We start from the raw sequence: 14,357 nt of genomic DNA, 5'->3' as shown, positions 1-14,357 counted from the left end.
TTGTTTTTGACAAATGACCCTGGGGAATAAGCTATGTTCCCTGGACAAGCTCTGAATCAGGTCAAATAAAGACAACCTTTGGAGTGGAGGATTCTGGAGAATGACCAGAAGCGTAATAATGACTGTTCTCTGGGAATAGGGCTTTGAAGGAGCCTCAATGCTCTTTTGCCCCCTCCCATGGCTATTAGGCTGCTGGTTTTCACTGTGACTGTGGGATTTGGGTTTTTAAGGCTACCATGGAGATGACAATAAAGCAAGTTAAAATGCAACAAAGCTGTTGTTCTGACAGCAGTTTGTGTTTTTTTGTTTGTTTTAATAAACATGCTCTAGGTTGCTACAAGCTTCTGGTTAATTTCCAGAGTTATGAAAAAGTTGATTATGAAACTTTCTTTGCTAGCTTTCTTGTTGCTATTACAGAGGAGAGAATTTTCAGAGGTCCTTACTCTGCCATTTTCCCTGATGTCAATAAATCTCCATTTTAAAGTTAATTTTGTTTTGGGTAAATTTCATAATGTACTAAAATGTGTGTCTATGCCTTGAGAAACTGGTTATCCTTACATATAAATTATATTTTTCCTTATTAAAATGTAATTTTAAAAAAGGAGTTCTTTCCTGTTTCAAATATGACCAGAATTTCCTAAAGGGTAGAACTGTGAATAAGTCAGAAATATTTGGCCAAACCACTCATCTGCTTTATATATATGCCTGAGACCTGGATGGTTAAAGGGGCAGTGACTAAACTCTGCTTTCTGGGTCAACAATTACTAACATTAGATTTTTTGGTTTTGACTGCAAGCTCGACTTTTGGCTAAAGTCCCTGAAAATCCTCTTTTAACAGAATGCAGAGTCTAGATGAGCCCTGGACTGAAGAGGAGGGTGACGGCGCAGACCACCCGTACTACAACAGCATTCCAAGCAAGATGCCTCCTCCAGGGGGCTTTGTAGATGCTCGACTGAAAGCCAGACTCCATGGTCCTGACACAGCCCAGGTGAGTCTTATACCTTTTCCCTTGGATGGTGGCTAACTGAACTTTCCTTTTGCTTTCTTTAACTTTATTTTCAGGTCCAGACAGAAAAACTCACAAACTTTTCCCCCTTGAATTTCACAAAGCAGAGAAGTAGGGGAAGCTTTTGTTTCAACGTCAAATGCCTTGGAGCTATATTGTGATTCCTGAGTCTGGGAGTTCCCTCTTCATCCTAGCACAAATCCCATTCTACTGTGAACTTAATGAGGAAAAGAGAGAGTTCAAGACTTCTAAAAGGCCTGGGGTGCTTTGGGTTCTCTGAAAGGAGAGTGGATGTAAGCCTTTAACATGAGATTTTTTTGAGTTTTTCTGTTTTGCGCATTTCCCTGATTTTCCCTCTAACTTGAAATTCTAGTAAGGCATTCGTTTTCTAGAGTTATGGTATCTCCATGATATCTCTTCATTATAGGGAATTTTTTGATGTCACCTACCTTATGTGAATGACAATGACACCAATGAAAGTGGCAAATAACATTGAAACCAAGTGTCAGTAGCTCTAACACTGAGAAGGAATCAGCAAGGTGGACTTGCCAAGGCATGAATGGTTATGGGTGTATGTGCTGGGTGGGAAGTATGTTCTGACACATAGATAATCTTTAACTGAAATCTATTTTAGGTCATGTTGAGTGATGTGGCTACATGTAAAAGAGCTCAATTTATGGTCATACTTAAGGAAGGGATGTGGGGGGTAATGAAAACAGGGGGCATTTGTAGTTTTGATGAGATACAGCCTCTTTCTCACACCCACACAAACTTATTCCCCAAATCTTAATGCCAACTGAGAGGCGTGAAGGGAAAATTGGGTGTAATAGGCATGCAATCCATTGGCCATTGAAGGCCCTTCTACTGTACTATGGCTTTTAAAGATGCAGAAACAAGAAGAGGATGAATTTTTCACTCTGTGTATTTATATATGTCTATAGTTTGCAGGAAAAGAGCAAACTTACTACCAGGGGAGACACTTAGGAGACCCGCTTGGCGAAGACTGGCAGCAAACACCTGTCAGGCAAGGTGAGAGGCAAGGTGAGGTGAACAAGAAACATAAAAAATACTTTTTGAAAGTGACATGCTCCCTAGTGGGTAGTTCCTCTCCTGTGGAGTGGCAGAGTGACCCACTGGAAATACCTGCTGTGGGTGTGGCTGCAGGTTCCCAGCCAGATCATACAAATAGAAATAATGGCTGTCGGGCATGTCTGAGGGCACACATCAGATGACGCCGCCCCTGGCACCAGGACCAGCTCACTGCCCCCACCCGCCCCAGTGCTTCCTGCACCCTGAGACTTTCCTCCTAAGGCCTTTCTCTGGCAGGAGGGCTTGACTGCCCAGGGTCTGAGGAATTCACCTCCCCAGGGGCACCTGCACCCATTTCAAACGGGGCTGGCTTGGGAGACTGTGGGGCGTGCTTTGTGTTGTCCCTCAGCTCCCCAGCAGGGCTGAACCCCGGTGGCTCCCAACAGTAGCTTGTAGCTTTCCCTTCCTTGCCTCACCCCTGCCTTCCCTCTCCAGGGTCAGCTTCAGGAAGAGTGGAGCAATGCCGACCCTTGGCAGAGATAGTACCAGGGATACAAATCCCTCACAAGCCCTGGGTCCTGTCAGAGGACACTTCCACCTCTTATTCAACCTCTTAGCACGCACCTAACTCCCACATTAAAAATTATATGGCTATTGAAGGACCATTTAGTTTAAACTAACCGCTAACATGTCTCTATTCTCTAGACAGTTATTTCTACACATACATATATGTGTGTGTATGTATACATACATTTTTGAAGTCCCTTTTAATTTTAAACTTTTTCCCACCTCAAACATTTCTATAACTTTCAATAGCTCTGGGGCCCTGACTACTAACTGTTCAGGGCCTGGAGGAGATGGAGTGACAAATGAGCTAAGATCCAATGTACACTTCTGGGTATAGAAATTTACATTTGTTGGTTTAACATTAAGGCTTTTCCATTCATTATTGACATTTGCTCTGGCAAGTAATTGACTATATATATATATATATATTTTTTTTTTTTTTTTCTTTGCGGTACGCAGGCCTCCCACTGCTGTGGCCTCTCCCATTGCGGAGCACAGGCTCTGGACGCGCAGGCTCAGAGGCCACGGCTCACGGGCCCAGCCGCTCCGCGGCATGTGGGATCTTCCCGGACTGGGGCACGAACCCGTGTCCCCTGCATCGGCAGGTGGACTCTCAACCACTGCGCCACCAGGGAAGCCCTTGACAATATATTTTCAAAATTTCCCCCGATGAAAGAATTTCACGTCTTGCCTGCCCCAGCTGAAAGATGACCCATCCATACTGCCCAGCCAGTAATCCCTAAAACCCAGTCAGTACACCACATGGTTCTATCTCAGAATAGGATGGAAATAGCACATTAAAGTTATAACTTTGCCAGAAGCACTTTTTTTTTTTTTAACATTTTTCATCTTTGTTCTATACACATTTAAAAAGTATTATACAGCAATTGTGTACATAGACATATAACTGCTAAAGATTAAAGGAGACACATTACTTACATGAGATATTTACTCTATTGAAAATTCATCAGGTTTATTTGAAAATGACATCTTTTTTTATGTTCAAGTTATTCCAGCCAGATCAAAAACAGACAATGGAAGAAGTTCACCAGGGCAAAAATGAGCCTTACACAAGTTCTTGTGTAAAGAGAATAAATAAATTTCAAGTTCTTATTTGTAAGCAATAAATATATTTTCCATAGAACAAATATAAATGTTCCTTATTGATCTGCTGGCAGCCATTTCCCCTAAATGAAACTGAACTCTGGGTACCAACACCAGGGAGGGTGTGTCTCCCTGCCCCCGACTCAGCACCTGCCAATGTCTGAAGTGGGAAAGGGCTGTCATCAGCAACTTATTCATTGGGCTTTTGATCTTTTTAAAGATTAGTTTGTAAAGTTGTTTTTACAGTCTGAATTGTCTGCAGTTCATACAGACATCTGAATGGAAGATAGTCATCACTAAGCCACGACTTGTAGCGCAGGAACGACCAGTGATGCATAGAAACCACGTCCGGGGAGAGGAGTAGACACAGCTCAGGAATTTGTGGAGATGCTCTCCAGAGACGGGATTTTCGCAGGACACATGCATTCTCACGCTTACAGGCCAGAGACAGTGGTGCTGCCAAAAGTCCTTTAGTGGGCTCTTGGGAAAGCTTCTCCCAAAGCCCTGAACCCACTCTAGCCAGATGGATTGAGCTGACTTCCACAGCCCACCACCTGGAGAGGTGACCTCTCTCCAGGCCCAAGGCGATCTTGAGAGTGTCTGTGGAAGCCTGTTAGAAACAGTGATCCCATACAAAGAATGGGATAGTGGCTCAAGCAGGGCGACACCCTTCATTCGTCTCAGGCAACAAGAGCAGGGACAGCTTGACCCTGCCTTAACAGAGTCTTGGTCCAGCTGGGAAGTCCCACGAAGGCACAAGCCTGACTCTGTTTTAGAAGGAAGGTGCCTCATTCATTAGGAAGTAACTTTCTAATAAAATGGGGTCACAGCACCTGCACTACATTTCTAATGGAGTTAACATATGAAGCATTCCCCTACACTTAAAAAAAGAACAATGAAAATAAGGCCTGTTGTTCTTCTGCTCAGTTATTTTGATCTCAGGCCTTTGTAAAGGGGATGAGGAAGCTGAGGCAGCTTCTGCAGCAGGTGTGCCCCCCCCCACCTGCTCCCCCCAGCCCGGGTCAGAGGCGCCTAGGGTCTTGGTAAGGCTCCTAACCTTCACGGCGTCCATCATCCTTGGCCAGTAGGTCCCATTTTGACAGGAAGGAGTGGAGAGCATCCTAGCAGAGTACAACAGGGTATGAGAGGGTCAGAGAGGAGACTTAATGGATGGGCATCTGAAGCAAGGATCTTCCTATGAATGGGCTAAAGGAACTTTTCTGTGAATCACTGGGTAGCTTAACATGAATAGCTTTACGATCAGAAGAGAAAAGAGGGCTGTTTTCTTGTTGCAGGGTCCTTGGACATCTACAGCATGCCGGAAAGGAAATCGCATGTGACCCCTACGGGAGAAGCCCCCACCTATGTCAACACCCAGTGCATCCCGCTGCAGGCTGGGCTGGCCGCGGGCAGCAGTGCAGAAAGCAGCCCACGGAAAGACCTCTTTGACATGAGTGGGTTTCCATCTGCCACTGGATTTTTCTCTTTTGAGGCTGTTTTTTTGCATTGTCTTTTGTTTGAAATCTGTGCAATTACTGAATTTTCTTCTGGTGGGGTTTTGATGAATGACACTGATTAGCTGTATTTTTCTGGGTTATGATTGAGCTTTTCAAGGCTTTGAATTTGGCCAACCCCTGCTTTGGAATTACAACCTTCTCTGCAGTCCAGAGGCAAAGCAGCTTCCCTTTTTTTTTTTTTTTAAATTAATTAATGTATTTGGCTGTGTTGGGTCTTAGTTGCAGCACATGGGATCTTCGTGGTGGCATGCGGATTTCTCTCCAGTTGTGACATGTGGGCTCCAAAGCACACGGGTTTAGTAGTTGCAGCATGCAGGATTAGTTGCCTCACGGCATGTGGGATCTTAGTTCCCCGACCTGGGATCGAACCCGCTTCTCCTGCATTGGAAGGCGGATTCTTAACCACTGGACCACCAGGGAAGTCCCCCCACCCCCGTTTTATAATTGACTTTGCTCTTGAAGATCGTATTGAGACAAATGATATACATAAATGCATTCATTTATTTATTCACTTAGGTATTAATTGGATATTGTGTGCCAAATACTGTATCAGTTTTAAGGATGCCAAGATGAAATGGCTTGGCCCCTGTTTTCATAGAGCTCTTAGTCTGTTGAACAAGACTAACATATAAGCAAGAAATTGTAATATACCCTCTTGTTTGCCTACATACACTCACTTTCCCTCTCACTTTTTCTCTTTCTCTCTCCCCTTCTTCCTCTCTACTGAACACCTACCATGTGTCAAATACTAGTCTACTTACTGGGGATATACAGGAAAACCAAATAGACAAAGTCCCTACTCTCATGAAGTTTAAATAACCACCATGTGTTACCGGTAGTGACAGGTACTCTGATGAAAAATAAAACGGGATAAGAAGAGTAACCCCAAACTCCTGTTGATTGCACTGTAGTATGATGTGTACCATGGACCTCTGTTTGGCATATAGATTGGGAAAAATAAATCACCCGTGATTAATGAAAGTGTAAATTGTTGTTAAGGAATTTTGAAAGAGCTTCCCAAGCTCACAAACAGCTTTACATCCCCAAATTTCTTTTTCAATTTCCTTGAGAATTTTACAGGCTGAAGAGGGAAGGAGAGGAGACTAGCACTTAGTGAGTTTCTACCACGTGGCTAGGTGCTTATTATTTTATTTAATTTTTGCAATAGTCCTACGGGTAGATATTATTATTATTACCATTTTATAGAGGAGGAAACAGAGAACCCTAGAGGTTTGCTAACTTCACTGCTGGTTCACCACATACAATACATACCTGTTATTGTATGTGGGTTAGGACAGGGCTGAGTGCTTTTATAAACAGGCTGCACCATGACAACAAAAGTCTATTTTTCCCCAGAATGGGACACTGGACTCCCATTCTGATTTTAAAAATCACCAGAGCCAGAAGAACTGTAGAAGCATCTAGTCTAATCTCTTCATTTAAAAAAATGTGGAAATAGCCTAGGAGGTATGAAGCAACTTCTCAAGAGGCAGAGCAAAGTGGTAGCTCCAGTTGTAACGATATCTCCCAACATCAGTTTCGTAGTTGTATTTATGGTCAGACAATTTTCACTGTTTAATTTAGTCAATATACCAGTGACTCTTGGCCCCAGAGCCTGAGGAGAGTTAGATTTGGCTGGGGTTTGAGATGGGAAAAATGAAAGCCAGACCTCCCTTTTTTCATCCATCAATTTCTACTCCTACTCCCAAAACTAGAGAAGGGGAAACCGAAAGTATAAAGAGCCCTGGAGAGGCTAGTGTCTATTGAAAAGTACGGAAAAATAGACCTAGCACTCTGTGTTTATCTTGAACCACTATAGCTAAATAATGATGGTGGTAGTGGTGCTGTTAGTGATGGTAATGGTACTGATGGTGGTGGTGATGCTGATGATTGTGGTGATGGTGGTGATGGTGATGAGGGTAATGATATGGTGATGGTGATGATGGTAATGGTGGTAATGAAGGTGATAATAATGATAAGATGGTGATAGTGGTGTTGGTGATGATGATGATGGTGATGATGATGTTGATAGTGATGGTGATGATGTTGATGCTAGTGGTGGGGCTGAGGTGATGGTGATTATGATGGTGATGATGATGTGTGGTAATGGTGATGGTGGTGATGATGATGATGGTACAGAAACAGAATACAAATTTTCAACTACTCCAGGTAATCAGGGAAAAAGTAGAATAAAAAGAGAAAATCTACGAACATAATTTTAGCCCATAGTTTTAACCTCTTTTTTGCCCCAAATCTGTAAATCATTTAACAAGTGTCAAAATGATTTAGTTTTGGTTTCATTTATTCACTTCACTTCTGCCCATTCTCTACCACCATTTAGCAAACTGGTCTGATTTTACAGCACTCACTGAATATTTATGGGTACAAACTATGTCCCAGGAAAAATGTTGGACTAGAGGGATGTTGCTGTGCCCAGGAGAGAACCATTCTTGTTCTTGTGGTGCTTGCATTGTAGTAGGTTGGCAGTGGGGTCCTAGATAATCATCACAACACCTTACACTTGTGTGGCACTGGGGGCATTTTTCAGAGTGCTGTTGTACATATTGCCTTGTTTGAAAATCGAACATTGAGATTTAATTAGATGAGCCTGGTGACTTCTCTTACTGCTGGTATTTGTGGCTCTTAGAGCCATGGCCTGCAGTGAGAAGTATGTTCTGAAGGGCATAAAATCAAGCTCAATCTCAAACACTCACACAAGAGCCTTTTTCTACAGGGAAACAAGTGAAGGTCAAGGGGAGGTAGAGCTCCTAGCCTGGGGCAAGTCACACAAAATGCACCCAATAAATGTCAGTTTTCTTCTCTTTTAAGAATTCACCTAATACAAAAATTTTAAAAGAAACATTTGTTGGGCTGGGTTTCAGTTTTGCATGAAATCAAAACCTTGCAACTTTGTGTATTTTCTTTGGTATTGGCAGGTTTTTATTCAGAAGAGAACACATTTGTTGAAGAGGCTAGCCAATATTCCAGAGAAAGTAGATGGCATGTAATATTCATGGCCTCTTGCAGCGTGCAAAAATGGAGTCATTCTAACTAGTGAGGCAAAGGGTGTGCTTGAGTCTTTGGCACAAGACACAATGCCCAGCTGTCTTGGGAAAGCAGACTCATCAGAATGAGTCATGCCAAGATTTGGGCTTTGCTTTCAAATGCTTGTTATGATGAGTCTTGTTGTATTACCAGCCAGTCATTTTTCTCTACTTCTTTTTTTTCTGGTAGAAGTTGCCTTTACATTTCCAGCCCTCACATTGTACTGTTTATCATTTGTTCTCCTTGGGATTGACGTGTTGCTGGCAAATGTTGTTGGCAGAACCTTTTGAAGATGCTCTCAAGAACCAGTCCTTGGGGCCTGTGTTGAGCAAGGCAGCCTCCGTGGAGTGCATCAGCCCCGTCTCACCCAGAGCCCCGGATGCTAAGATGCTGGAAGAGCTGAAAGCAGAGCCTTGGTACCAAGGGGAGATGAGCAGGAAGGAGGCAGAGGGGCTACTGAAGAGAGATGGAGACTTCCTGGTCAGGAAGAGCACCACCAACCCAGGCTCTTTTGTCCTCACTGGCATGCACAATGGCCAGGCCAAGCACCTGCTGCTCGTGGACCCAGAAGGCACGGTGAGCACAGGTCGGAGTGTGGCCTGCACTGGGCAACCTCCCTCCGACAGTCTACCCTGGGTCACTGCACTGGGGACCACTTTCCCTCCTCTACTCACATATGCCTGCTGAGTCCTGACGGTCACTTCTTCAGGGCCCTGGAGACCAGGCCCAGAGGACTTATGCTTTCAGGCCAGAGCCAGGCTACAGGAGCCCATGGTCAGGACCCCCTGTGCAAGTTACAAAACTTGGAAATCCCCAGGGCCTGGGTTGAAAGGTTTAATTCTCATGTTCTTTAAAATAAATACAAAAACTGAGAAAGTTGTCCTTTCAGATATGTTCATAGTGGACAAAGAAGTACAGGGCTCCTGGGCTTTTAATATTTACCTCAAATATCTCTACAAGTTGAATCACCAGTTTTTATTTGCAGGTTATAAAATGTGATGAAGAAGTAAGTAAGCCTCCTATTAATTAGTCTCTTGCTTTCCCACCCAGAGAAGTAATACCTCATGACAGTGATTTTGGCACTTCCTGGCAGTACAGTTGTGTCTGAATAATTCTATGGGGTTGACTGAATATACCATCTTTCAGTCAATAAATAAATTTGACTTCACCCTGGCACAGTCCAAGAATTACTAAGTTTAATAAATATAGTTAACTTAGCCTAACCATTGAGTAAATTCCAGGATTGTTGTTTAAAATTTTTTTATCCAGTGAAAACAAAGCAGCAGGTAGAGTTATCTCAATAGTGGTTAAGAACATGGCATTTAAAAAAAAATGTATTGAAGTGTAGTTGATTCACAATGTTGTGTTAATTTCTGCTGTACAGCAAAGTGACTTAGTTATGCATATATATATATTCTTTTTCATATTCTTTTCCATTATGATTTATCACAGGATACTGAATATAGTTCCCTGTGCTATACAGTAGGACCTTGCTGTTTATCCATTCTATATATAATAGTTTGCATCTGCTAAACCCAAACTTCTAATCCTTTCCTCCCCAATCTCCCCTTCCCCTTGGCAACCACAAGTCTGTTCTCTATGAAGGACATTGCATTTTTTGATTGACAGGTAGGGATGAAGACAGTCTTCAGTTGAACTTGGACACAATTTAACTGTTTGTGTTTGGGGAAAGAGGCGGTGTTACCTGAGATGATTTGTTGCCTCAGGCGTCTAGACTAAGTTGCCTGCACACCTCAGCTCCCTAGACCTCTGCACCTTCTCTTCTCTTCCATTCTCCAGCTGGGCAACCACTTCCCATGAATGTAACGTATATCCAATTCACCTTCTTTCGTTGTGTGGATTTTTTTTGCATATATGCACACCAGGGAAAATACATATTTTGTGTTTGTGTGTTTCAGAAATTTGCAAACAAACATGATGTTATTCCACAAATCATTTCTTTCTTTTTCCCTTCGGTACATGTTTTTAAGATCTGTCAGTAGTGCCTTCCATATACTGAATTGTTACTTGGGTGGGCCATCTGGGGCTCACTGGATACACCATCTGCACATCACTTCCTGAGCTCTCTTGTGAAACATTGAAAAACTGAAGGTGCTGCAAACCTCGTGCCTGTTTCCCCTGCACCTGGGATGGTCTCTCTGGGGCATATCCCAGGAGTGTTTGATCATAGGGTGTACATACATTTAATGTCATCAGGGGTTGCATCTGCATCCAGAATGGCTGGGCTACTGACATGTGCAGCAGCAGAGTGTGAGGGTCCCACACCCACCCTTTCTCTATCTAGTTTTGCTAATCTGGTGCGGGTGGGGAGTGAAGTGATGTCTCATTGTTTGCTGTGCAATTCTTTGATTGCACTTTAACAGGTTTCTCCATAAATTTTATGTTCCTATCTTTCCTCCATGTTTCTCTTTTAATCTTCTTATTGGGTTTTCTTGAGTTTATTCCAGCAATAGAATCTCCATATGTACTCTCCCACATCTTCACCTATGAGACAGTTTTGTCTGTGACATTCTTCATCAGATAAAAGTCTTTTTTTGGGGAATGTAGCTGAATCCATCAATTTTCCCCTTTATGCTTTATAGTTTTGAGTTTTAAAAGGTTTCTCACCTACAAATCACAGATGTACGGTACTATATATTTTCTCCTACTAGCTTTATTGTTTGTCTTTCACATTTACCTTTCAATTCCAACTGAAGTTACTTTGGAAGATGATATAAGATAGGACCCAACATTTTAAAAATCGCCATGTAGTGAGCCAATTCTCCCGTCACTATTTACCAAATAATTCACCTTTTCTCTGTGGTAGTGATGCTCCCTCTATTACACACTAAGTCTCTGTGTCATGGGTCTGTTTCTGGACTCTCAGTTTTGTTCTACTGATTTGACTGTCTGTTTCTTGTGCAAGTTCCATACTGCTTTAGTCATTACAGCCTTAAACTGTCTTAATATCTGGTGGTGTGCGTCCTTCCTCTTGAGTCTCCTTTTTATAAGTTGTCTTAGCTATTCTCAGACCTTTATTCTTTGTACTGATTTTAGATTCAGTTTATTAAGTCACCAAAAATACATGCTGGGGTTTCGATAGGACTTGCACTGAATTTACAGATTAATTTGGGGCGAGCTGACATTTTTCAATATTAAATAATCACCTCCATGAACATGGCATGTCTCCACTTATTTAGTTTTAAGATGTCTTTTGTTAGAATATTAAAATTCTCTCCAGAAAGTTCTTCTGTTTCCATTGTTAGGTTGCTTCCTAGGGATAGTTTTAGTTCTTGTTGTAAGTGGTATGTTATTTTTGATCACTTTTTCTCAGTAGTTGTTGCTGCAGGGAGAGGAAAGTAGTGTGATCTTGAGCCTGGAAATTTTGCTGATTGTGGTCGTTTTACTGGACCAGCGGTCGTTGCCATTGCAAACACTGCGTTTTTTCGCCTGCCTTCCAATCCCAGACATTAGAGGACACCTTTGAGCATTGGCCAGGAGAGGGCGCCCTTGTTCAGCTTCCAACCTGAAGGAATGTTTGAGGTATTGTTCCCTTAAGGATGATGTAAGCTTTTGGTAGATGTCCTTATCAACCTAAAAGACTTCGTTCATTCATTCACTCAACAAATGTGTACTGGATGACTACTAATCCAGGCATTGTTTTTGGCACCTGGGATATGTCCATGAGCCAGTTAAAAGGGCAATCTCTGCTCTCATTACCTATTTATACGTATTAATTGACCAACTACTTTTATCATGTATAGGTGTTGAACTTTATCAAATGCTTCTTCAGCAGATTTTGAGATAATACCATGATTTTTTTCCTAAAGTCCATTCATGTGGGAAATTACACAGGTAGATTTTTCTGATGTTGCATCCTGGCATAAACCCTGCTTGGTCTTGACATAGTAATCATGGATTTGGAGTCCTAATATTTCCTTTAGGATTTTTCAGGCACAGTTCATGAGAGAAATCTGTCTTCATTGTCTTTGCTTCCTTCTCTTGTGTGTGCTCGTCTGGTTTGGGTGTCAAGATTATGTGGTTATACACACCTCTTACAATGATCTAGGCTTACTCAGGCCAGAGGAGACTTCCCCCATTTTACCTCAGATAGAATCCCCTAGATACCCCCTATTTCTTTACTCTGATTTATTTTTACCCTTAAGCACTTACCACAAACAAGCATTCGTTTATTTGCTAATTTGTTTATTATTTCGTTTCCCCCACTAGACTATAATCTCCAAGAGGGTATCAGTCTTGTTCATTGCAGTATTTCCCACCATCTAGAATAGTGCCTGGCACATAGCTTGTGTTCAATAAGCATTAGATAACTGAATACATAAATCAACCTCAGGCTTTTTCAGGTTAGGAGGTTGAGGACCGAAGAAGGTGAGCTGGGGTCACAAGTGAGATTTTCTACACAGACTCAGTCCAGAGTTCTTTCCATTTGCATTGGCTACCTATTAAATTAGTTGTAGTTATCTAAAGGAAAATAGGAGGGAAATAGAAATCCTATGAGAATATGAATATTTCAGTTGAAAATTTTAGGTATTTTTTTAAAGTTAAAATTTAGCTAAATTATACCCTCTTATAGATCAAAGACGATTAGTTTTTTTGTTCACTCAGTTCTTATAGACAAAAAGATGATTTACAGAAGATACGTACTACTACTAATATATTATACATTCATGAACCAGTATCAAGATAATGTAGAAGACAAGGAGGACGTGAAGTTAGACCAGGTGTCTGAGCAAGCCCAAACACCCCAAGCTGTGCTGTCTCTACAGCTTTAATTTTGGAGGAGAAATTTGCAGTATGGTTGAGAAAATCTGTAAATCACACCTACTAATAACTGTTCTTTTGGGGGGCTTTTTGTGGGATCTGATTATCTAGCTTAATTGATCCTATGGAGGACAGCTTTAGCTGAAAAAGAAAATGGAAATGAAAGACTTAATTAAAAACGTAATGTCACTTCCTTGCTGTGAGGACACCAAAATAGACGATGAACACATTCTCTTCAATATTTATTCATCTGATTTTCATGGTAATTGGTTGGTCCCTGACTATAAAGGCGGAAACTTGGCAGAACAGATTACTCAGATAAATAAGGATGCAAAACAGTTCTACGTCTAAATTTACTCCAGAGTATACCAACCTATGTGCCTTCCCACTGTGCACTGATTGTTCAAGACGAGGGCGCCTGGGCGAGCTGGAAATGTGGGTGACAAGGATCACTGTGGCAGGGCTTCTGAGCTCCTGCAGAGGTGCTGAGGCTACCGACCCTAGATAACAGCAGCTGAAAAGAAGCCGGCGAGTGGGTCTGTAGGAACAGCCTCAGATATGGAGTCTGGTGCACTTTTTTTTCTTTTCAACATCTTTCAGAATCATTTAGTCAGCCCTCTGTGTCTAAAATTATTCCCTGAGTCATTTATCATTGATTCATCACTTTGGCCTTGAAGGGCCAGCAAAGTGATGTGGGCACTGTGCTTGCATTTGAACAAGCTACGGCTGCACGTTGCTGGGTATTCCATGGGCTTCGTCAACGTGGTCTCAGGTTATGGCATGTTTGAGAGCGTGTACAGGGGCTTTTGCATTCCTGAACTCACCAAACCATGACAACCATCCAACATCCACATTTATCAGGTTTTTATTTTCTTCTCAGGGTAATTAAGAAAACAAAAAGCCCCCTGATCCCTCCACTTAATAAAGCCCTGTTGTTATTTTGAAATTCCCTTTGTACCAGTCAGTCTAGCCTGTGCTGCCGTAACAAATAAGGGACTCCCTTCTCCAACAATGAGAAACCTGACTCCCATTATTCTTAATGTTTTTACCTATTTGATGAACTTCCTTGTATGTGGAAACCTGCCTCATCAAGCCTGGATTTCGACTCCTCTGCCCAGCTGTCCCCACATGGGTTCCCTCCTCACCCTGTTCATGTTTTGACACCCACACTGCTCGATCTTCCTACATACATGCCCTCCCCCTCCTTGGCTGTGACTTCCATGGTGGGCTGCCCAACCTTCTCCTTGGCATGGACGCTTCTGACACCCTGTGCCAGTCCATCCATCCATCCAGCCCTTGGGCATAC

At 42.3% G+C, this 14,357-nt stretch overlaps 1 protein-coding gene across 1 annotated transcript in view; it reads left to right on the top strand.

Moving 5' to 3' along the window:
* Positions 1-14,357, top strand: part of SHC3 (SHC adaptor protein 3) — a gene marked incomplete at both ends in the record, with an annotated part of 140,916 nt that overhangs the window by 110,586 nt on the left and 15,973 nt on the right. The window contains 4 exons of the mRNA XM_082657300.1: positions 839-989; positions 1,949-2,036; positions 5,003-5,161; positions 8,550-8,845. Of these exons, the coding sequence (XP_082513426.1) occupies positions 839-989; positions 1,949-2,036; positions 5,003-5,161; positions 8,550-8,845 (694 nt within the window). The remainder of the gene's footprint in view (positions 1-838; positions 990-1,948; positions 2,037-5,002; positions 5,162-8,549; positions 8,846-14,357) is intronic.

Source organism: Grampus griseus (assembly GCF_964374135.1).
Source record: "Grampus griseus genome assembly, chromosome: 6".
NCBI lineage: Eukaryota > Metazoa > Chordata > Mammalia > Artiodactyla > Delphinidae > Grampus > Grampus griseus.
The sequence above is the reverse complement of the archived record's forward strand: the minus strand, read 5'-3'. Positions and strand labels throughout refer to the sequence as shown.